At 43.1% G+C, this 25,384-nt stretch overlaps 1 protein-coding gene across 3 annotated transcripts in view; it reads left to right on the plus strand.

The window, feature by feature from the left end:
* The first annotated feature begins 3,265 nt into the window (after positions 1 to 3,265).
* Positions 3,266 to 25,384, plus strand: part of LOC126299390 (UBX domain-containing protein 4-like) — a 108,219-nt gene continuing 86,100 nt past the window's right edge. The window contains exon 1 of one of the 3 annotated variants that reach the window (XM_049991258.1): positions 3,266 to 3,878. In XM_049991258.1, coding sequence (XP_049847215.1) covers positions 3,794 to 3,878 — 85 coding nt within the window. In that variant the 5' untranslated portion in view covers positions 3,266 to 3,793. Of the gene's footprint in view, positions 3,879 to 3,937; positions 3,995 to 25,384 lie in introns of those variants that run through there. The other 2 variants (XM_049991259.1, XM_049991262.1) reach the window with 2 other exon arrangements.

Genomic DNA, 25,384 nt, shown 5'->3' on the forward strand with positions numbered 1-25,384 from the left:
TAAAGTGAAACGTTCCACATCATTACAAACTGTCACATTCGTGAGCTATGGAACAAGTATTAGAGCAATGTAATGTAACATAATAAATGCATTTATTGGTAACTCTTCAGTTCGCCATAGACTTGAAAAGGCAACATGCAAGTTATAATACTGAGACAATCAAATACGACCTGCAATATGGTGTCTCCCTGCGATGTGCTTAAACACTAAAGCTCACTCGTAATTACTAACGTGCGCAGCTTTCTCATACACGTCATTTTGATGTCACCTACGAGTAATTCCCGAGCAGCCAGGAGTGTGTGTAACGCCGTCCCAGGGGAGTGTCTCACGACTGTAAAACGCCTGGCTGTATTGACATTTTTATACCAAGACTTCACATCACATGACCATGACCACCCAGCTTCACCACTGGTGGTATACATTCTGCCATTCTAAAAGTAGCTGCTATGCTGTGTGCTACACTTGCTTACCCTCATAACATTTGCTTACTCTCAGTTCGCTTCCTTTCTTCATTTCTGTTCAAATGACTCTGAGCGCTATGGGACTTAACTTCTGAGGTCATCAGTCCCCTAGAACTTAGAACTACTTAAACCTTAATAACCTAAGGACATCACACACATCCATGCCCGAGGCAGGATTCGAACCTGCGACCGTAGCGGTCGTGCGGTTCCAGACTGTAGCGCCTAGAACCGCTCAGCCACCACGTCTGGCTCATTTCTGTTACTGACAGCTTAGGGTTATCAGGTTTGGTGAACACTGCAATGGAGTATCTGAGACAGTCTTTACAAATAACTTCAGTAAAATAGAAATGACACTCTCATCTTCCCAAAAAGTAGCATTCATCATAAAATCCTTAAAATCTAAGTATTCTAGTGGGTATGACAAAATAGCAACAAAGTTAATCAAAGCGAGCTCATGCGAGTTGAGTTCTATCTTAAGTTATTTGTGTAATCAATCTCTTATCAGCAGAACATTTCCAGACTGGTTAAAATATGCTGGACTTAAGCCTTTTTACAAGAAATGTAATAAGGAGATACCATCAAACTATCGACCAATTTCACTTTTTCCGCCTTTCTCAAAATTTTTTGAAAAGATTGTGTTCAAGTGTGTCCTTAAGCACCTGACTGCAAATAATATATCGCCCAAGTCACAGTTTGGATTTCTTAAGAGTGCTGATAAAGAGAAAGCTATTTACATTTACAGTGAGAATATACTTAATTCATTAGATAATAAATTAGAAGCTATTGGCATTTTCTGTGACCTTTCAAAAACCTTTGACTGTGTGAAGCACAGCATTCTCATAAGTAAATTAGAATATTATGGTGTCGCCAGTAGTGCTGAGAAATGGTTTGAGTCTTAGACAACGAACAGGAAACAAAGGGTGTCGTTGCGAAATATCTGTGCAGTAAACAGTCTGGCTTTATCTGATTGGGAATTAGTTACATGTGATATTCCTCAAGGTTGCATCTTGGGTCCTTTGTTTTTTCTTGTGTACATAATGACCTCACGTTTGTTACATTGCCAGATGCTAAGTTTGTTTTGTTTGCAGATGATACAAACATTGAAGTAAGCAGCAAGTCAAGTATACATTTAGAAATAGTTACTACTCAAATTTCACTGAAATTAATAATTAGTTTAAAGCTAATTCACTGTCTTTAAACGTTGAAAAGACTCACTATATGCAGCTCAAAACATGTAATTAACTGAGGGACCAAAATGAGGAAAAGTACACACATGCTACATCACTCGAGGGTGGAATTCTGTGTCAGTTGTTCATCTGTCGTTGCAGCCAGCTGTGCAAAGCAGCTAGTCACGAGATATGGCTTCCCGATCCGAAATGTCAATGCAGCCAGGCGTTTTACTGGCATGAGACACTCCACGCTTTCCCAGTACCATTCTTAATATGAAAGTAAACTTGTAAAGTTCACCTTGGTGGCAAAGAAATTAAACCTCCTTCTTTCTAGTGTATGTCTTTGCTGATATCAGAAGACTGGGAGTATGCAGTTATCCTGTAAAGTCAACAGTGATGAAATCTAAATGGAATCTTTATGTTTTATGAAGTTGCCAAGACCGTTAATAGTTATAGTTCATTACTGATAACATGATGTAATATCGTTAGTTTTTTCTTTTTTTTTGTGCAGTGTCCTAAGTCAACAAAACATATTATACATTTTCTTTGTCGTCTTCACTGTCATATACACAAACTTCATACTGAAATTTTGTTTGCCCAAACTTTTTAGGGCTGAATACTGCCATAATTTAAGCTCTACTAATGCAATTAGCAAAATCACAATAGTACCTTAAATAAACTAATATGTTATCATGAGTACAGATATGTTTCAATACCATATGCTGCTTTACATCTTATGTGCAAAACCAGAAGTGGTTAGGGTAGATTATATGCTACTGTAGCTAGATGATAAATGAAGTATCACACAGTTACAGATGGTCAAAGTGCCGTGGGGTTCTAGGCGCTACAGTCTGGAACCGCGCGACCGCTACGGTCGCAGGTTCGAATCCTGCCTCAGGCATGGACGTGTGTGATGTCTTTAGGTTAGTTAGGTTTAAGTAGTTCTAAGTTCTAGGGGCCTGATGACCTCAGAAATTAAGTCCCATAGTGCTCAGAGCCATTTGAACCATTTTGAACACAGTCACAAGTTGCTTTGGCGCTTGGCTTGACCAAAAAAATTGGAAGTCACTGGTGCTGCACCTGCCATCAGAGAGAAGTCATCTCCCTCTCTGTCAACGTACAAGTCGCGCAGAATCGACACAGTGCCACGTCACTGACGTTCACGGTTAGGTTTCGACTCAGGTTGAATAGCTCGAGAACCACCATCGCTGCAGATTTCGTAGGCACTATGCGCGGCACCGACTGGCTTGGCACAAACGCTCCATCCAGTCGATCCGCTGGAAGCACTGCAGGAAGCCTAGCAGCAGTTCGCGGACAGACCGCCTGTCGTGGGGATCTTTGATGCGGAATTGTTCACTATCGCTGCAAAATGCGGTTTCCCAATCTGCAACCTTGAGGCTGTAGTCCGCTTCTTCCTTCACATCCTTTATGGGAGGCTTCACCGTCTGCAGGAACGTGAAGGTGACCATAGCAAGACCATGGGACGTCAGCTCCGGTCTCGGCGAGTTCCTGGCTACCAGCGTCAGGTCTATGCTGTAAGCCCAGCGCTTGAGGAACAACAGAAGGGGCCGATGCGGCTGCCCAGGAACAACACAAATCTCAACAGCCGAGCATTGCGGCAACAGATGCCATTCGTGAAGGCTGGGACAGTGGAGGAACTTGACGATGGGCACACGCGCCCTGGGAACGGCCGTCAGGTGATTGAACACCTGCCTAGCTGTCACCAAATATAACTGCTGTAATGTAATATTTGCTGCAGTTCCCAAAAGATATTGCTTGACGATATTTAGTCTAATTTTAAATCACCAAGAACATACGCCACTTGGCCTGCATCACGACTTCTTTATTGACTTTACTTAGCAGCTATCCCAGAATCATCACGTCTTTGCTACCAAAGAATAAACAAACAAAAATTAAAGATATTACATCACGTTATCAGTAATGAACTGTAACTATTAATGGTCATGGCAACTTTATGAAATATAAAAACTCCATTTATATTTCATCACTGTTGCCTTTACAATCCCCACCAGTCCACCACTGTGCAGTATTGTGCTGTTGTTTTGCGGGTTGTTGTCTATGGGGCAATGTTGTGGTAATACGGTGTTTCGTAGCAATCTGTGAGAAAGTCGCGGCGTTTGTTTTCCAGACAGGTTTAGAAGAATGCAGCCGATATTAGGTGATGGGGTTGTTACAGCACTGTCTTCGTTTAGCTCTGAGAACTCGTGGCTTATGTTCTTCGTTGACGGTAAGTTTTGTTTACGGAGTGCATCTTTACTTGTTTGCCTGTTACTTGATACTACTTGTAGGAACATGATCAGTTCCACAACTATGCAACGTCAGTTTGATGGTGAATATTATTAGGTAACTACAGATACTGTGATACATCAATGGAAAGCACATTTGACATTTAGGCAGAACTACTCCTGAGATTTGTGAGTCTGGAGAAAGAATCCAATGAGCAGACCATGTCAGCTGGTGCCTTAATGTAACTGTTAGCCGACTATTTGATAAAACTTTCGTCTCCAACCTACGTATGAAGATTTGTGACAAAATTTGTGTAGTGACCGAAATACACAGTAAGGAAACATTACTCGCGACAAAGTTTGCCAGAAATTTCCGTAGAACAATCAACTTTTCGTTTATTTAAATATTTAAAACAAAATATTTTTGAACAGTCTCTTCTTTTATTTATACATCATATATTCTCAGCATGAGCATACATACAACGGGGAAATATTTATTCATGTTTAAACTACTTAGCTTGTAACCAGTTTATTAAGTAAGGTGTGCTAAAACTGATACAGCAAAAAATTTCCAAAAAAATGGTGCACCCAGTCTATTCATTGGGAATGGCCAGTCATAATTTGTTTTTTCCATTATAAACTCAGCAGTGATGTAAAAAATAATTTACTCAGTCACCATTTTTCACATCGAAAATAAAGTTGCACACATTTCTACACCATTTGCCACAATCTTGGAAGTACTGATTCTGTACCCACCAAATTTGGATTACATAGACAAAAAGATGTGCTCTGTCTGCTGGATTATTCATTACCTTCACATTTATTATATGGAGTTAATTAATAAACAGTCAATATTATCCCTAAATATGATACGCTCCATTTCCAAAATATGATACAGCAGTTTCCTAAAAGTAGTACACTCTTTGTTTTTTTAATCATGCTGTTCTGTTCACTGAAATGTGTGTTACTTGCTGCAATTGACAATAATGCAGCAGTTGTTGTGCTGTATTTCTTGTATTGTTGTTAGGACAATAATGTAGCAGTTGTGCTTTATTTCATGCTATTGTTGACACTAGTGCAGCAAAAGCAGCAGCAGAGGGTATAGACTGTGCTACAGTTTTGAGTTAGTGGTGTATTGCTATTCCTCTCAGGTCCCTTTTACAGGTAGGGCTAAGTATAGGTTTCATCTAGACTAGACTCCAACTGTTCTTAAATTTATTTTATATATTATATAATATTAAATTGCAACATTTTGGGTCATGACAGGAACAGTATGGCATCTTCATATAAGACAAAAGAAAGGCCATATAGTAAAGAATATATTTCTTCAGCCATAAAAGAAGTGAAAGATGGAGCTTCACTCCGGTAGGTAGCATTGAAATATAAAATGGATAAAATATTCCTGCGCAGAAGGGTACATGGTACTCACTCAGGTGTGCAAGGTAGGAAAACAGACTTGACAGCAGATCAAGAAACAACTTTATCTAATCACTTTGACACTTGCTAAATGGGGATTTCCAATGACAAGAACTGAAGTGTTGCTGGTTGTTCAAGACTTTGTGGAACAAAATGGTTTGACCACTCGTTTTAAAGTTGGAAAACCTGATTCAAAGTGGTTCAGACATTTCTGTTTGCAAAATTCATTAACACTGAAGAAGCTGGAAGCTCTTGAAATGAATCGTAGAAAAGCTACAAGTGATACTTTTATTATTTGTGATTTCTATGGTAAATTAGAAGCAATAATGGAAGAGCTGGGCATCAAAGATAAACCAGCCAGTATATGGAATTTGGATGAGACGTACTTTTCAGATGATCCTTCCAGGGTACGAGCTGTTGCAGGTATTGGTCAGAAGTTTTTCCAGGATATTCATGGTTGTGGAAAAGACAATACATCAGTGCTTGCTTGTGTGTCAGCTGCTGACGGGGCTCTTCCACCACTTATCATTTTTGAGGGAGTGCAGCTATGGGGCTCCTGGAAGGGAGCACGTGATTTATCTGGCACATTTTATTCAACTGCTGTTAATGGTTTCGTGACATCGTCAATCTCTTCGAGCTACTTCAGTCATTTCTGTGACACTGTGAAAGAGAGACCTTTACTTCTACTGTTGAATGGGCACCTTAGTCATTTAGATCCCACAGTAATTGAAAAAGCAAGGAATCAGAGAATTTCAATTGTGAAGTTACCTACACATACAACTGACCAGTTGCAACCTTTAGACAAGTGTTCCTTCAAGCCTTTTAAGGACACTTGGAATACTGAGTTGATTCAGTGGCAAAAAAAAGCAATCAGAGAAAACCATCTAAATCAGAATTTGTGGATCTTGTGTGTAAAGTATGGCCAGATGGTTTGAAACCTAATAACATAATATCAGGCTTCAAGAGCACAGGAATCTGCCCCTTTGACAGGTCGCGGTATCCTGTTCATCGACTGGATCCTGAAAAATTACACAGATACAATATCCAAAACACAACTGACCTGAACAAATCCACAAATATCAGTGAGCCAGAGCTCAGCATTTCAGAAGAGAACACCCTGCTGTCTTGCTCTGATGGCGGTGAAGTTGAAGCTAGTGGTTCTGAAAAAAATAGTGTAACCCCTGTTTGCAGCATTGAATCATCAGCAAGTTTTGAAAATTTACTCCTTAATAGAATTAAAAAAAAAACAAAAAACTGGGTAACCTGTGACCAAGCGTAGCGCATCAACCCAATGTCACAAGTAATAACTTCAGAAAAATATAGTAAACTCATTGCTGAAAAAGAAAAGCCTCCAAACAACAAAGGATTAGGCCGAAGCCTAAAACAAAAGACTAGGAAAGTTATGCCTACAGCCAAAAGTACTGCAAATACACAAAAGAGTAGGAGTAAGAAGACTTATTCAGATTCTGACATGTCTTTGTAGAGTGATGACAGCCTTGATGATGTCGATCTGTTAGAAGAATCCACACCAGATCCTGTTGTAATGACTAATCCAGCACATGTAGCTGAAGGAGATTATATTTTGGATAAATTTCAAGGAGGGAAGAGAGATCCTTACAGCTATAGATATGTGTGTGCACCATTCAAAAAATATTAGAAAATGATCTTGATGTTATGGCTCTATAGAGTCTGTAGACAAGGACAAAACAGTTTTTAAATTAAATGAAAAAGACATTTCTCTTTAATAAGAGTGATGTGATAGGGAAATTGCCAATTCCTCTTGTTTCTGCTGGTTTTGGAAATATCAGACGAGGAATCTGTTTCATGTTTAATGGTCCTGTTGATGTTCATGAAAAACAATAAGACAGTGATTCTCTTTTGTGCATTTGCTACTTTTGTACCAGTGTCAATATATCAAGTATAATTGTAAACAGTTTCTACTCATTGTAGCTTAACTTACTAATGTCAAAAATAGAAGAAACAAATAAAGTAGTTTTTGTAGTTGACACTGACGTTCATTTCATGCAATAAATATCCTTAAAAAAATCTGTGAAAGAAAACTCCCAGTTACACACAAGTATCATTTTTTGGTGTGCTGTCTCATTTTTAAGACCTCAATCTCCTATCTTCATTGTACTTAGGAATATCTCATGTGCATCATATTTTGAACCAGTCATAATGTAATGTCTGAATCCTTCTACACAACTGAATACTTATGGAAACTTGTGAACAGCTACAGATTTCATGATTGCAGATGTCAAAGAACCTAAGCAACCTTCCCTATGAGCATGTACTGGCACTGCTGTAACTTCGTCAGTTTGGCAGTAATGCCAAGAATTTCAATGTTGCATAGTGTCAACCAGTGATATCACATTAGCTAACTTAAGTGTCCATTTCTAGCACATGTACATTGTCTCCGGAATCACGTAGTGACATGAACTCTACACACTCTGGAGAGAATTTTAATTTATAATTGACACACAATAATGTAACAGAAGGGGGGGGTGGGGGGAGGGCAGGTGAGAGAGATGCTAGCATCTACGCAGCTAACCTTTGTCAGAGCAGCACTGCACTAAATTAGGGAACTGAATTTATCTTTAAATGGAACATATGTCCCGGTGCAGATGAAATACTCCAATGCTGAGGAACCATGCCAGAAACAGTGGTGACGAAGTCACCATATTTCTCTATATCACACCTTTAGAGCTGCAGTTGTAACTACCTGTTATTTTGAAGTGGAGGATCATGGCTTCAGTCTGTCAGGATTGTGTGACTGCTCTCCTATCTGTGCATTGTGAGTTCGGTCAGTGGCTAAGGGAGAGAAGATTCCATCGAAGGTGATGGTAACTACAACAAGATAAATGGCGTTCAAAAAAACTATTACATCAAGATGGAGCAGATACAGAACTGCTTTCAAGTTTGGTGTGTGCAGCCTGGTGTCGATCCACAGTGTCTTTGTATGGGTTTTGCAGAGGGGTTCTTGCCTGAAGGCCACGCACACTGCTTATGTAGCATTCTGATGGAGTGTGAAAGTAGTGTTATCCAGTTAATGTGTATGTAGCAACCGTGTAGACAGGAGTAACACGGCTAGCAGAGAACTCGGCTGGCAGCAATTGGGTAATGGCTCACCATATTCACTGGTTTCAGTGGACAGCCCAGTGACATCAAACCTCGAACTCCAAGGAACACAGTCAGTGGCTGCCTGGCAGAGGACGTGTGACCTAACACACAGGCCCACTGATTTTTGTCATCAGACTCTTCGCAAGACCATCTACCCTGCCTATTTGTAGTGATCCATGTCAATTTCTTTTGCTGTCTGGTGACAATGACATCATGCGCAGGTGATTTACTAAATGCTGCATTGATGTGTGGTTACGGGAGTCTTGCTACATGTCGAATTAACACTGGAAGCAGTTATCAGATAGGGTGTGTCGCCAGCCGTGTGCCTTAGAGATTGTAAGCGAATTACTTTGTCCTAAAATTCTTCAGCATTGCAGTATTTCATCTGCACCGGGACATATGTTCCATTTAAAGATAAATTCAGTTCCCTAATTTAGTGCAGTGCTGCTCTGACAAAGGTTAGCTGCATAGATGCTAGCATCTCCCTCACCCGCCCTCCTCCCAACCCCCTCCCCCCCCCCCCCTTGCCCCCTTCTGTTACATTATTGTGTGTCAATTATAAATTAAAATTCTCTCCAGAGTGTGTAGAGTTCTTGTCACTATGTGATTCCGGAGACAATGTACATGTGCTAGAAATGGACACTAAGTTAGCTAATACGATATCACTAGTTGACACTAGTCTGTGCAACATTGAAATTCTTGGCATTACTGCCAAACTGACCTGCAGATACAGCAGTGCAAGTACATGCTCATAGGGAGAAGGTTGCTTAGGTTCTTTGACAACTGCAATCATGAAATCTGTAGCTGTTCACAAGTTTCCATAAGGATTCAGACATTAGATTATGTACAGGAAGAATCTATTGTAGTGACCCTACCTATTTTACCTAGTTTTAACCAACCATAAGATAACAATGACTAATTTATAGAAAACCATCGGATTGCCTCATAAAGATAAAATCCATCAACTTGTCATCATATTCAAATATCCGCAGAAAATTTCATTTGCTCAAATAAATATGTTTCTTTCCATCAGTTGAAGCTGGTATGATTTGCATCTCACTGTTTCCTCTGTGGCTGGGATGTCTTATATCCAAAACCCCCTACTTCAATGGGAAACCTTCACCTTATAGTGCCTCGTAGGATCTGCGATAATAACTGATGTATTTTCTTGTCACAGGTGCTTTTCTAGCTTCTACATGTAAATTTTTTTTTTTTTTTTTTTTTTTTTGTCATCAGTCTACTGACTGGTTTGATGCGGCTCGCCACGAATTCCTTTCCTGTGCTAACCTCTTCATCTCAGAGTAGCAATTGCAACCCGTCCTCAATTATTTGCTGGATGTATTCCAGTCTCTGTCTTCCTCTACAGTTTTTGCCCTCTACAGCTCCCTCTAGTACCATGGAAGTCATTCCCTCATGTCTTAGCAGATGTCCTATCATCCCGTCCATTCTCCTTATCAGTGTTTTCCACATATTCCTTTCCTCTCCGATTCTGCGTAGAAATTTGGGTCGAGAGTGAGTTTCCGTCGCAATGGCGGCAAAGTCTTGTTGTCCCCATTCTGAAACCAGGGAAGAACCCTTTGGAGATGGACAGCTACTGTCCCATTAGCCTCACCAACATTCTTTGCAAGTTGCTTGAACGGATGGTGAGCCAGCGCTTGAATTGGGTACTGGAGTCTCGAGGCCTTCTGGCTCCGTCTCAGGGTGGTTCCATAAAGGCCGCTCCGCCGCCGACAATCTGGTGAGCCTGGAGTCGGCCATCCGTACTGCCTTTGCCCGCCATCAGCATCTGTTTGCTGTCTTTTTTGACATGCGGAAGGCGTATGATACGACATGGCGTCATCACATCCTTTCTACGCTTCATGGATGGGGTCTTCGGGGCCCTCTGCCGATCTGTATCCGCAATTTTCTGTCGTATCGTACCTTCCGCGTGCACGTAGCGGCCTCATATAGTTCCTCCCAAGTCCAGGAGAACGGTGTGCCATAGGGTTCTGTTCTCAGTGTGTGTCTGTTTTTAATAGCTATTAACGGGCTCGCTGCGGCCGTGGGAAATACTGTCTCCGCTTCCCTGTATGCTGACGACTTCTGCCTTTACTACAGCTCTATTGGCATTGCAGCTGCTGAATGTCAGCTACAGGGCGCAATCCGCAAGGCGCAGTCTTGGGCTGTAGCGCATGGTTTTCAGTTTTCCGCAGCCAAGACCTGCGTTAGGCATTTCTGCCGCCGATGCACTGTTCACCCGGAGCCGCGGCTTTATCTTGACGGCGAGCTTCTTAAAGTGGTGGAGTCACATAGTTTTTTGGGGATGGTTTTTGATGCCCGGTTGACTTGGCTGCCTCATATTCGGCAGCTTAAACAGGCGTGTTGGCGGCATCTAAATGCTATGCGATGCCTGAGCCACACCAGGTGGGGCGCCGACCGATCTACTCTCCTACGGCTTTACCAGGCGTTAATCCAGTCCCGTCTGGACTATGGGAGTCTGGCTTATGGCTCAGCATCCCCATCTGCGTTGCGGGTGCTGGACCCAATCCTCCACAGCGGGATACGCCTTGCCACTGGTGTCTTCCAAACCAGCCCTGTGGACAGCATACTTGTGGAGGCAGGTGTCCCTCCGCTGCGGTTACAAGGCCAACAATTACTGGCTGCTTATGCTGCCCATGTTTTTAGCTTGCCAGGGCATCCAAATTATCGTGTCCTCTTCCCGCAGTCAGTCGTTCATCTGCCAGAACGTCGGCCCCGGTTGGGTTGTCCAATCACCGTACGTGTCAAACAGCTTCTTTCCTGGCTTGGGTGTTTCCCTGTTCCACCTCCTTTCCGGGCCCCTCTGCGTACACCCCCATGGTGTGTGCCTCGCCCTTGCCTTCGGCTCGACTTGGCACATGGCCCGAAGGACTCAGTCCCTCCGGAGGCCTTCCGACGCCGCATTTATTCCATCCTGGCTGCGTATCAGGGCTCTAACGTTGTCTACACCGACGGTTCGATGGTTGCTGGTCTAGTTGGTTATGCACTAACTCTAGGGGACCATTCTGAACAACGTTCGTTGCTGGCTGGCTGCAGTGTTTACACTGCTGAGCTGGTCGCCATCATTCATGCCCTAGAGTATATCCGCTCCTGCTCAGGTGAGTCCTTTGTTATCTGTAGCGATTCCCTGAGCGGTTTACGAGCTCTCGACCAGTGTTTCCCTCGTTCTCGTCTGGTGATGGCTATCCAGGAGTCCCTGCATACTCTCGCCCGTAGCGGCAGGTCTGTGGTCTTTGTTTGGACCCCAGGCCATGTTGGTATACCCGGCAATGAAACTGTTGACCGCCTGGCGAAAGAGGCCACCAGTGCGCCATCTCTGGAGATTGGCCTCCTGGCGGCTGATTTGCGGGCAGTCTTACACCGCAAAGTTCTCTTGTTTTGGGATGCTGCATGGCGCGGTCTGACCACCCCTAACAAACTCCGTGCCGTCAAGGACACGACGACTGTGTGGCGGTCATCCATGCGAGCCAACCGCAGGGACTCAGTCGTCCTTTGTCGGCTCTGCATTGCCCACACCCGACTCATGCACAGTTATTTACTGTGTCGTGAGGATCCCCCTCTTTGTCGTTGTGGGGCGTCCTTGACGGTGGTCCATATTCTGTCGGAGTGCGCCCTTTTAACCGTGCTCAGGCAGACTTTTGCAATGCCTGACACGCTCTCTGCTCTTTTATCAGATGACTCTGCCATGGTGGACTTGGTTTTGTGTTTTATTCGGGCAGGGGGTTTTTATCCTTTAATCTGAGTGTTTTTTTAAAGTGTTGATTCTGGCTTTTAGCCTCTGATTTTAAACTTTTTTTAAAGTGTTCTTGGTGGTTGGCTTTTCCTCTTTTTCTCTACAGTCGGCCAACCACCGTCACACTGTGTGTTTTAATTTGTTTTGTTTGGTCTCTGTCAGAGTATTTCATGTCTTGTTTTGTCTGCTGTCTTTCCTGTTGTTCGTTTTTTATTCTCTTCGGGTGGTTTTAGTTTTTATGGAACATGGGACCGATGACCATAGTAGTCTGGTCCCTTTAATCCCACAAACCAACCAACCAATCTGCGTAGAATCTCCTCATTCCTTACCTTATCAGTCCACCTAATTTTCAACATTCGTCTATATCACCACATCTCAAATGCTTCGATTCTCTTCTGTTCCGGTTTTCCCACAGTCCATGTTTCAGACCCCAGGGACTCAGCATTCATTTGCTGGGTACGGGCTTGGCGACCCCGGGGTTCTTGAGCTGGGGCTGGTAAGCGCCGCCAGTCCCTGTCACCGTAAGCTCTGGGCATGCTTCAACGACCACCGTGTGGCGTGGCGGTGGAATGTTGTGTGTCTCAGAGAGTGGGGATCTTGGCATGGCCGCCCGGATCATGAGGATGGAGTAAACCTCTATAAACAACCCCTCAATCTCAAGGTGTGCTGCGCGCTGATGAGATGCATGGCTGTTGAGGTGGAACAGTCGTTAGCGGGCAACCTTTGGGGAACCTGCCGCACCTCAGTTGTATAAGGCTTACCTAGGCACGCGGGGCTCTGTCTAGGTGGACTTCTAGTTCCCTAGCAGCTCGTGGGACCGAGATGGATCCTTCGAAATCCTCTTTTCCTCCTCCCAGCGGAAAGGGTGGGCCGCTGGAGGGTTCTAACACCCAGTCTCTGAAGAGGGCTCGTGCAGTCAGTCCCCCTGACTGCAGCACATCTTTGACAAGTGAAGTCTTTAGTAACAGGATGCATTCTGGTGCTCAGAATGTGTTTCTCATTGTGAAACGGAAGGAGGGTAGTTTCGAGAAGGTTCCGCCTTTCTATATACAAAAGGGATTGGAGGGCATCTGTGGCTCCTTGAAATCGGTGAAGCGCTTAAGTAATGGGAACTTGCTAGTGGAAACTTCCACTTCCCAGCAAGCAACTAACCTACAATCTGCTGAATGTCTTGGAGAGTATGCCATAGACACTGAATTGCACAGCACCTTGAACTACAGCAAAGGTGTTGTGACATGCTGGGATCTAGTTGACACTCCCAAGGATGAACTGCAACGTGAGTGGGCTCCGGAAGGTATCGTTGATGTCCAACACATTATGAAGAGGGTTGATGGCAATCTTGTCAAATCCGACTCCTTTATTCTGACCTTCAGTAGCACAAAACTTCCTGAACATGTTAAAGCTGGCTTCCTTCACCTTAGTGTGAGGCCTTATTTCCCGACCCCAATGCGCTGTTTTAAATGCCAGCGTTTTGGGCATACCACCTTAGGATGTAAAGGCAAAGCGACTTGTGGCAACTGTGGTAAGGCTGCTCATGAAGGAGTTGGTTGCTCTGGGAACCACCCTGTTTGGAATAGGGACTGCTGAATATTTTTAGAGGAACACAAAGTCCAGGGAATCAAAACAACCAAGCGAATCCCCTATGGTGAGGCCAAGAAGATCTATAAGTCGATGCAACCTCCCACATTTGCTACATCTTTTGCATTCCTTGTTCAGAAGCCTACTCCAAAAGTCGATGCCTCAACGCAGACCGAGGTGGTGAGTGTTGGCACTAACACCTGCAGCTGTCAGTTCACTTGCAACACAGCCAGTGTTTCAGAGCCGGTAGCCCCTACTCAAACGGCAGACAAAGGTATAGTGGCGAACTTGGGCCAGCCCCTGTCGCCTCCAACAGCTGAGGCTGATCCCAAGCCCAGTGCGCCAATTACCACTCCCACATCAACTCCCGCAAAGCCCACCAAACCACAGAAAGCTCCTGTACCGCAGCAACACCGGGTCAAATCCCGTGGTAAACCGTCTGACCATGCGGCTGTTGTTTTACGTGAGGCTTCATCTGACTCTTCCCCAGAGTTGATGGAATACGACGTATGTGTGGGGCAATCAGCTCACCCCACACCTGCCCCTCCACCTGCTGCGGTCTCCCCGCCCCATCGGAGAGACAGGATGAAGGTGCTACCCCCAACATAGATGGCTCCCATACTTCAGTGGAACTTGCAAGGGTTCAGGACGCATGTGGAGGAACTTCGTCTACTCTCTCAGGGTAGACCACTGTGTCTCTGTCTCCAGGAGACTTATTTCCATCCCTCATACTCCCCTGAGCTGCGAGGCTATACACTCCACAAAAAGGACGACTTGCGTGGAGAGAGAGCTAGAGGAGGTGTAGGTATTTTCGTCAGGACGGACTACCACTCCTCGCCTCTCTCGCTTATGATGACTTTACAGGCTGTCGCTGTGTCTGTGCAAGTATGTCATCCATTGACTGTCTGTTCACTTTACTTGCCCCCACATGAGGCACTTGATGAAGTGGCCCTCACCGACCTCCTTACACAGCTCCCCCAACCATTCATTATTTGTGGTGATTTTAATGCCCACAATGTGCTTTGGGGCTCTGCAATTACCTGCCCCAAGGGTAGAGCAATTGAGAGGCTTCTCCTGTCATCCTGTGCCTACTTGCTCAATGGAGGACAGAGTACTCATTTCTGCACAGCGACTGGGTCGTTCTCTGCCATTGATCTCTCGCTTTGCTCTCCAGCTCTTGCCACCAGTGCTCACTGGGAAGTGGTTGCTGACTTGCATGGCAGTGATCATTTCCCCATCTGGATTCACCTGCCAGATGGCGTGGGCCCCGAAAGGAGACCACCACGATGGGTGCTCAGTGGAGCTGACTGGACACTTTATAGCCAGTTGGCCCAATTCGAACACTGTGCGACTGTTGAGGTGTGGGTGGATTATATTACCGAAACGGTCCACCACGCCGCTGCAGCATCCATTCCACAGTCCATGGGCCCCCGGAAGAGGCCACCTGTGCCTTGGTGGAGTGCCGACTGCCGCTCTGCCATCAGGACCAGGCGTGCCGCTATGCGTTGGTTCAAGTCTCGGCCGACTGCTGAGAATCTTGCAGTATTTCGGGTGGCGAGGGCAAGGTGTCGCCGCATTATTCGTGAGAGCAAGAAGAGGTCATGGCAACAGATCCTGAACACCATTAATCGTTCCACCAAAAGTTCCATTGTGTGGGAGACAATCAGGAGAATTTCTGGCAGAGGAGGGAGGTGTTCCATAGCTGCTGTAATGAATAACGGCACTCTCCACACGGATTCGCAAAACATTGCCCAGACTATGGCAGCGTATTTTGCCAAAGTTACTGCAACAACCGGTCAGGATCCAGGTTTCCAGCACCATAGGGCCATTGCTGAGACATGTAGTCTGAGCTTCCAGTCCACATTTCATGAAGTTTACAACTGCCCATTTTCTGTGTGGGAGCTGGATTCTGCATTGTCTGGAGCTCGTGACACCTCCCCTGGTCACGACAGGGTCCATTACAGTATGCTATGGCACCTCACAATGTGCAACAAAGAAATTCTGCTCGCAATTTTTAATGGAATTTGGGCGTCGGGTCACTTTCCTGACGCGTGGCGTGAGGCAGTTATAATCCCTTTTTTAAAACCTGGGAAAGACCGCGTGAGCCCGAGTAGCTACCGTAGTGTTGCCCTCACTAGTTGCATAGGGAAGACCTTGGAACGGATGGTCAACTGCTGCCTTGTCTGGATGTTAGAATCCCGGCAACTCCTTAGTCACTTTCAATGTGGGTTCAGGAGGTTTCGTTCCACCTTCGATAACCTGGCGCTACTGGAGGCGGCTATACAACAAGCTTTCCTACACCGTCATCACCTTCTTGGTGTATTTTTTGACATTGAGAAGGCCTACGATACCACTTGGAGGCGTCTCATCCTGGAGCAACTTCACGAATGGGGTTTTCGAGGTTGCCTTCCTCTTTCTATTCAGTCTTTCCTCTCGCCTCGATATTTTAGATACCGAATTGGTGACTTCCTGTCTGATCGCTTTGAGCAGGAGAACGGTGTCCCTCAGGGTAGCGTTTTAAGTGTGACTCTCTTTGTCATCGCTATTAATAGCATTACGTCCATAGTGAAAAGTCCTGTCCAGTGTTCTTTGTTTGTGGATGATTTCTCTTTGTTTTGCTCTTCTTCAAGCCTTGCAACGACAACTCGTCAGTTGCAACTTACGATTATACGTTTGGCTGACTGGGCGCAGAAGAGTGGTTTTAAGTTTTCCACCGAGAAGTCTGTATGTGTTCTTTTTAACCGTTCTCGTTTAATTTTAACCTTTCCTGAGTTGCGGATGAGGGACACTATTCTCACTTTTAAAGACACGGTGAGGTTTCTGGGACTCATTTTTGACTCGAAGCTCACGTGGTTACCTCATCTTAAAGACCTGAAACGGCGGTCGCTTAAGGCTTTAAGTATTTTAAAATGTCTTAGCCACAGTACATGGGGAGCTGACAGGACTTGTCTGCTCCAGTTTTACAGGGCGTTTGTGCGATCTCGGCTCGATTATGGGTGCACGGTGTATGGGTCTGCGAAGCCTTCTTACTTGAAGATGTTGGACGTTGTGCACCATGAAGGGCTTCGGTTGGCCACTGGGGCATTCCAAACTAGCCCCATACCAAGCCTCTGTGCAGAGGCTGGTGAACCGCCACTTCCTATGCGGCGACGGCTACTTACAGTGCGCCAGGTGTATAAAACTTTGTCCACACCATACACCCCTGCATATCCTGCCATTGCTCAGCCTCCTCTGGCAATGTGAGACGCAGCCCTATGGGATTCGCGCACAGGATTGCCTCGCTGCAATGTCTATGGCTGGTCTTCGTGTTTTGCGTCGCAGTTGGAGCAGATCCCCACCTTGGCTCCTCCGGAGACCCAAACTTATTTTAGATGTGACTAATTTTAAGAAAGATCGCACACCAGATTTTACATTCCAATGTCTGTTTTTTAACATTTTAGATGTGCATCACGGTTTCACTGTCGTGTACACTGATGGCTCCAAACAGGAGAATTTCCTTGGCTGTTCTGTAGTGTTCCTTGATCAAGTTACCTGGATTCGCCTCCCTGCTGAATATCCTGAAGGCACTGGAGCAGATGAATTGTGTTCGGGGCGATCGATTTCTTCTCTGCTCCGATTCTCTTAGTGCCTTACAATCACTGCAGAACCTGTATCCGACTGAGGCGATGGTCCAGCTGATACATGACCAACTGTACTTGCTCCAACGACGGGGTACAGAAGTATCCTTCTGCTGGGTGACTGGTCATGTTGGCATCTGGGGCAATGAACAGGCCGATCGGGCTGCCAAGGAGGCCTGCAGTGAGCAGGATGTGGTCCAGTGTCCTATTCCCTTGCAGTCAGTCATCGCTGCACTCCACAGGGAGTGCATGGAGTTGGGGCAGGACGAACGGCTGGCGGTGACGGCCAATAAACTGCGGTTGATAAAGTCAACCACTCTGCCGTGGCGTTCCTCGTGCCGGTTGCTTAGGCCGGAGGAGGTGGCCCTCACACGTCTTCGGATCGGGCACTGTCCTCTCACACATAGCTTTTTTATTACGGCGGGAGGATCCACCGTTTTGTGATGCTTGTGGTGTGCACATCTCTGTCCGGCACATTTTAACAGACTGCATTTTATACCGTGATGCACGGGCAGAAGCACAAGTTCCTGTTGATCTGCCTTCTGTTTTAGCTAACGATGAGACGTGTGTGCCTAGGGTTTTTAAGTTTTGTGATGTGTCTGGACTCTGGCCTAAAATTTTAGGCTGGAGGTTTTAGTGTATTGCAGAGTGGCTGACTCCTCCCCTTTTTTCCTTGCGGTTAGCCAGCCACTTCCATCTGCTACATTGTTTTAGCTTCTTCTATCATTTTCTTCCTGTGTTGTCCATGTTTTACTGCTGACGCTCTGCTTCATCCCACGCTTTCGTGTGGGTGAGCACATGTTTTTCGACGATTATTAACCATGTTTTCTGTTCTGTTTTATAGTTCTGTTCTGGGATTTTTCTTGACACCGGTCTCACTAAGTTACTGACCGGGCGCTGAAGACCTTGCTGTCGTGCGCCCAGAACCCCTCTACTACTACTACTACTACTACTACTACTACATGTTTCACTACCATACAATGCTGTACTCCAGATGTACATCCTCAGAAATTTATTCCTCAAATTAAGGCCGGTACCACTGTAATATAATCCTCACTCATCACACAGTTAACACTTGAGTCACTTCCTCTTGGTATTACAAGTTTCCTGGGTTCTGCCATTCTCACAATCTTGATCTCGTCTTTGCTTGTGTCATGCTACACTTTTCCAGGCTAGATTTTTTGCTATCACATTATCTGTACTCAAGATACCTTTGTTTGTAGTATAGCGATGGTGCTATAGCTTGTAACACCAGCTCACATGAATTCAGTATCTCGGGCCCATTATGCGGTGCTTCCGGATTATGTAAAGTCATCAATCCTGTGTAAGGTAATGCCACAATAGTACAGCACATGACGTAATTCATCCCCACTTCAGATACCCATTTCAGCCTTCAGAACCGATAGTGGTATCATAGGAAGTTTAGAATTCATAATCGGCTTTCCTATACCTGGTGAACTGCTAAAATTAGGCCAAAGGAGTGCAGCACAAAAGTGAAAAGTATAAAAATTCCCACAACAAATTCTTGGTACTCTGTGGATGTCAACCCACATATCTACTATTGTAGATCTCCGGAGGGCTCTTAAACCTATATTGTATGTGAGATCTTTCCCGAGATAGCTCCATCTCTAATGACCTGGTTGTCAACGGGACATTAAACACTAATCTCCTCCTCCTCCTCCTCCTCCCCCCTCCTCCTCCCCCCCCCCCCCTCCACTCTCCTCCCCACATATAACTGCCAATGGTATATCAGTACCAGGGTAATTAGATGTTAATCGTATGCATAAAAGTAACATTTTCAACATGACCACAACAGATCTCTTTCAGATTTGGTGCATTCAGTGATTCAGATAAGAGAAGTGAAAACTACCAGTTTGTAGAGGCAAAGAAAGTTATAGGTCAGCTAAGTTCAAAATTGTGTGAAATGTACATGCATCTGTCTCAACAGAAATATCTATAATTTTGATTGTAATCCGGATATAGCAATGACTCTAAGACTATCATTGAAAAGCTAATGAGTAGAGCTTTAAATTGATATACTACATGGTAGGTTTTTAAGATTTTCTCATTCCACTCATTAACCTTAGCCTTTGACCTTGATTATCTCAAAACTCCTCTGGATGGTTGGCCATGTGGCATCAGCCAAAGTAGCATAGCTGTGGTGGTACTATGAATTCTGAAAGCAAGGGGAAACTACAGCTGTAATTTTTTTCCAATGAGATACAGCTCTACTGCATGATCAAATGATTATGGTATCCTCTTGGGTAGATATTCTGGAGGTGGAATAGTCCTGCATTGGGATCTTTGGGCGGGAACTGCTCAAGAGGATGCCGTCATGAGGAGAATCAAAACTGGCATTCTGTGGATGGGACTGTGCAGTATTGGATCCCTTACTTGGGTAGGTAAGTTAGGAAATTTAAAAAGGGAAATGGTTAGGTTGAAGTTAGATGTAGTGGAAACTAGTGAAATTTGGTGGCAGGAGGAACAGGACTTCTGGTCAGGTGGAGACAGGGTTATAAATGCAATATCAAATAGACATAGTCCTTATCAATTCAGGCAGGCTAGGAAAAAATCTTACCTTCATAGTCTCTGATGTTACTAAATTTAGTCATATGTCAAAATGAAGGAGTAAGTAAGGAACATGTATTTTTGTTGTTTTCTCCAAAAAAGTTTCTGCTCCAAGATACAGCCCTCCAAAGATGACACTACGCGTACAGTTTTAAAGGTGCAAATTTTGGAAAATTTTTAAAATCCTACATCTCTGGAACAGTTCTAGATATTTTATTGGTTTTATTTAATTTGAAAGATAATTGCTTTATGAGTGCAAAGAAATCATCTATTTAGTCTTATCTGTCAAAGTTCTTTTGCTACAACGTTCTGAACGTTTTTATAATCAACAATTTTTTTTTCAAAAATGCCAATCCATAAAATGTTTTTTTTCCCTCTCTGTTGATTAGTACCGTAAAGTTCCACATTCCGTGAGAAGCAGAGCTTCCACTTTTAGGTTGACAGGTTTTATAAATAATTGAAATTTTTGCCATATTTGAAACCGGTTTTATTATCACATGACATGCTTATAAAAATCAAAACCTAGTCTTATTTAACATAATTTTAGTTTTGAAAGATGAGTAAGAGACTCATTTTTCAACCATTTTAAATGTTTCCAAAATGTATATGAAAGGTCCAAAGACATCAAGGTTTCAATTATACAACTTCTGTGCACTCTGTGTTGTACTGAAATTAGCCAGTCAATGAACTAAAAATGTGTTTCACTGCTTCAGTATCTTCCTTTGATATAGAGTGATGCCTTCCTGTTGAACCAATTCAAACTGGAGCACTTGCAATCTTCAAAACATTATGAACAGGAAGTGAGCAGTGTTGGCATTTGTTACTGTCCTTCAGCTGGAAACCTATATCCAAGCTAGTCCATGTGGTAGTATAAAGTACACTACAATTTCGCTTAACTCATAACTGGTGTCTATTATCTCTGAAATCCACCAGTCACAGTCATACACACAGTCACAAACATCCCCCTTCTCAGGTTGTGAATCTGAATATTATCCTTCTGTTTCTGAGGTGTTGGTCGAACAACTGAAATTTCTTCTTTCTTGCTCTTTAAAGTGCATGCAGTATGAGTTCGCCCATCACTTTGAGTCCAAAAATGTGTCTTCTGAATTCCTTTCATAGGAGTAGTTTGTTTGGATCATTCTTTTTTCTGCTCATGGAATTTTTAGATTTCCACTTTGGAACGAGGACTGTGGACGTGTAAGATTTCATGAGTCTCATAAAATCCTCAGCATTCTGAATCGCCGCTGTATTTGGTCCAGAAAGATGTTTTGTAGCATGGTGCTTCAGCAGGCCTCCTACACAATCACAAGGCCCCTTCCCGTGACCAGTAGCACTATATACCCAGTCAGTTGGCACAAGCGACTTACTCAAATCAAACAGCAGGTAACGATTTTTAAAATGACTAGGAGCACCATCAGAACTAACGATGATCTTCTCTGCCCCTGTTTGCAGTTGAAGAATTTTGCACTTTGCTAGCAAAGCATGTGCTGAGTTGTGTCCTGTGTTATCACTTATAACTGCAACACTTGTGGTCTTTTTTGAAAAATATATCAGTCCTCTAAAAATTGAAACCTGGTCATTACTCCAATGATACCCTTGTATTTCTTGTGGGAGAATTACCGGTCAGTTCTCAGCAAAATCGCAGTGAAGCACTAAACATAGTTCTTCAGCCTGTACACACACTTTCACTTCTGCAATGTGTTGTTGTTGCAATTTCTTCAGATGCTGGTGTGTTACTGCTTTCACTGGCCATTTACCAAGTTCATCAATGTAACTGTCAAAGGTAACAGTTTTCTTAGTTTATTTTCCTCCCATTTCGCGTATGTAATTTCTGCAGAGTTATCTGCTACATGTTGCATGCCAAGTGTCTGTGAAGACAGTCCTCCCTTTCCAGGGCAGTCACCGCATTCTTGAAACAAACAAGTATCTCGTTTTACGTCATAGACTACTGATGACTTCACACATCCAATCAAGGTGTCATATGTCACATGCTCTTGTAAGTTCTTCAAAGTTACCACACAAAGTTCAAAATTCGTGCAGTACACATATAAACAGACATTTCTAGGTGGGTGTGGAACTACCCACTTAGGTCATAGTGCATAAAATTTTGATCTTCCAATATGTGAAGTTGTATAGCTGATCTTATATATTGCAAAAGTTTCTTTTAATACTGCGAGTCATGTACCTCTTCACTTTCACAACTTTTTTACCTTCAACTGTTACAGTTATAATGTCTTTTTTGTTGGCACTCTGGTGAGAACAGTCCCATTTATCTTCCCGATAAAATGACTGCACTAAATCTGCTTCTACAGGATGACCATAATAGGGAACTTGTCTTCCAAAGACTCCTTTTGCAGACCTCACATTTCTTGAGTTGTCTACCATGTACACTGATGCTGAGGGGACATGGTTCAAAATTGTTTTCTTTTCACTGTAGGGTGCACAGCATTCAACAGCTGGCTTTATATTTGTGAAAATTCCTGGCAAGAGTGTTTTGGTTCATTTTCTTCTAAAGATGGACTTTCTGCTTTGAAGAATGTGGTCAGTTTTACTGTAGTGTATTCATCCATAGCTTTAGTAATTTATTAGCTTAATAGCTTAAGTAATTTCTCTGCACTTTCTTGATGAGCTTATGACTCAACTTAACTGACCACTGTTTCTATCAGGACTAACACCTACCTCTGTAGTTGACTGATTCAGGGTATTTAATTTTTCATCTACTGATGCAAAATCTGCACCATGAAAGGCTTCACCTTGTTCAGATACTGTCGTTGTTTGGTCATTCCATGTCAAGTCATCCAGGCCACGACACACATTATCTAGTTGTGAACTGAGATTTTGTGTACTGCTTTTGCATCTAATATTATGAACTCTTGCCGATTTTTATTGCTGTATATACATTCTGTTGGTAGCAGTTGCTGGAAGTTTGATGCAGTGCTTTACTTCAAATCAAACTATAAAAATTTGAAAATTGGCTACAGTTTTTACACACAAAATGGTATGCTGACAATTTTTTCCCTGAATGTCCTTTCAGACATGTGTTACAATTATCCAATTAAATTTTTGTGAATCAATTTTATGTAATTTTATTGTTAAATTAGAAAAAAAAATATTTTCGACAATTGCGCCCCACCCCCCTCCCCCACTGGAAAACACTGAAAAAAATGAGAAAGTGATCTACAAATAATAAAGTTCCATCACACAAAAAATCAGTTTTGAGCAATGAATGGCTTTGTAATTTTTTGTGTTTTCCAAAATATTTTTTTCTAATTAAACAGTAAAATTAATTTACAAAAATTCAATTGGATAATTCTAAAATGCTTTCAACAACATAGGTACACATATCAATGTCCAAATTGAAGAAAAAATGCAATATATGAAACAAAATTACACATTATAAAAATATAGGGCAACTTGTACATTACATGACATATTAACACTATCTTTCCTCTGCCATAACCAAATTAACTCAATGTAAAAATACATAGTATTTTGTGTATATCATTTAAGCATTTTGTCAAAAGCCAGTATTGTCAACACTGCACGAAATGCTGGTGCATTCAAGTTGATTCGGAATTACGCATGTGACAAGACAATTTGATCCTTAGATAATATTTTTTCTGCATGAGAACAACTTTTCATCCACCAACTTTGAGGACTCTTTGCTCAGAGAATAAGTACTGCCTGTTGCTGTGGTGATGTCAACTTCACACAGAAAATGAGAGAAAGAAACATACAAATATCACAGACATCATTATCAGGCCAATAGGAGGATGGGGATGGTCCATGAGGATGCATGAACCTTACTGTAACATCTCCTTCTTCACAATTCACCTTTTCAACAATTCCCAAATACCAAGAAGAGTCATAAGCACATGCAAAGTAGCAGTTGGGCTGCACAGTGCATTCTGGCACTAGTGGCAAAAGTGCAACTGAGAAATCGTGCATGATACTAAAATCCGTATCACAGCTCAGCCTTTTGCTCCAATCTTGGTTAATGATATTAGTACAATGTGATGCATAGATCGTGTTCCAGGAATTGGTTTTGCACCTGTGAAGTACTGAGAAAGATAATATCTGACTTGTATCATTTCATTTTTTGAAACAAAGAGTACTGTAATACCTTGTAGATTCTTGAGACAGAATTCAAACACCTGTGAAGCTGTAGGTATTTGATCTTTATAAACTCTTTGCAAACTTGTTTTTGTAACAAGTCTTGTAACAGTGCCATCAATACCATCACAGGGATATTTGCCATGGCTGGTAGCAAAAAAGGGCCAACTGCACTTTATTTTGAAGTTGTGTTCATGGTAGCAGCTATTTCTGAAATTCTTACAATTTTTATATTGTTCAGCACACATCAGTGAAATATTTAACATACTTAAGATGAATTTCTGGACATTCACACTTAAAAAATTCAGTAGTCTTCTGAGTCTGCTACACCAAGGCAACATCATGTTGTAGATCATCAGAAACAATATAAATTCCTTTTGCATGCAACTGTTTGTAATTTTTGTAATATACAGGGTGTCCTACTCAAACCTCTCTGATTTCAAAGACCAGGAGAAGAAAAAAAAACTGCAGTAGATATGACAATGAAAAATGTACGAAACTTCCTGGCAGATTAAAACTGTGTGCCCGACCGAGACTCGAACTCGGGACCTTTGCCTTTCTCGGGCAAGTGCTCTACCATCTGAGCTGCCGAAGCACGACTCACGCCCGGTACTCACAGCTTTACTTCTGCCAGTATCTCGTCTCCTACCTTCTGGAAAAATGTATCACATTGTAGAGCTTCTCAAAGAATTTATTCATTTATCATCAATACAGCCTTACATGGAACCATTTGTAGCAATGAGAATATCGAGTCTATATTCAATTTCTTGCCAAGTTTTTTTGTAACATGTCGTCCATTATTGTTGCAATTGCATTAGTGATATGATGTTGCAACATAGGAATATCGTCCACTTTGGTCGCATACATGCAGTCCTTCACGAATCCCCACATGAAGAAATGAAGCAGTGTAATGTTGGGTGAACGTGGTGGCCAGGCAATGGGTCCTCAGCTTACAATCCAACAATTGGGAAATTTCCTATCCAGGAACTTGCGAACAGCCATTGACCAATGCGGCGGAGCTCTATCTTGTTGAAAAATGATGTTAGGTTGCAAATCTTGTATCTGAGGGTACGCGAACTGCTCCAACATGTCCGGATACACTGACCTATTCACTGTTTGTTCCACAAAGAATGGTCCAACAATCCTGTTGTGCATTAGCCCGCACCAGACATTTAGTTAAGGGCTATCATGAACATGTTCAGTGACAATGTGAGGATTTTGCAAGCCCCAAATCTGAACACTATGCGTATTAACCCTTCCTGATAGATGAAAGGTTGCTTCATCTGAGAATAAACATCTTTCCAGGAAGCTTGCATTAATATCAATATGATGCAGCTTATCCGCA

This window comes from Schistocerca gregaria, chromosome X, assembly GCF_023897955.1.
Source record: "Schistocerca gregaria isolate iqSchGreg1 chromosome X, iqSchGreg1.2, whole genome shotgun sequence".
NCBI classification, from domain to species: domain Eukaryota; kingdom Metazoa; phylum Arthropoda; class Insecta; order Orthoptera; family Acrididae; genus Schistocerca; species Schistocerca gregaria.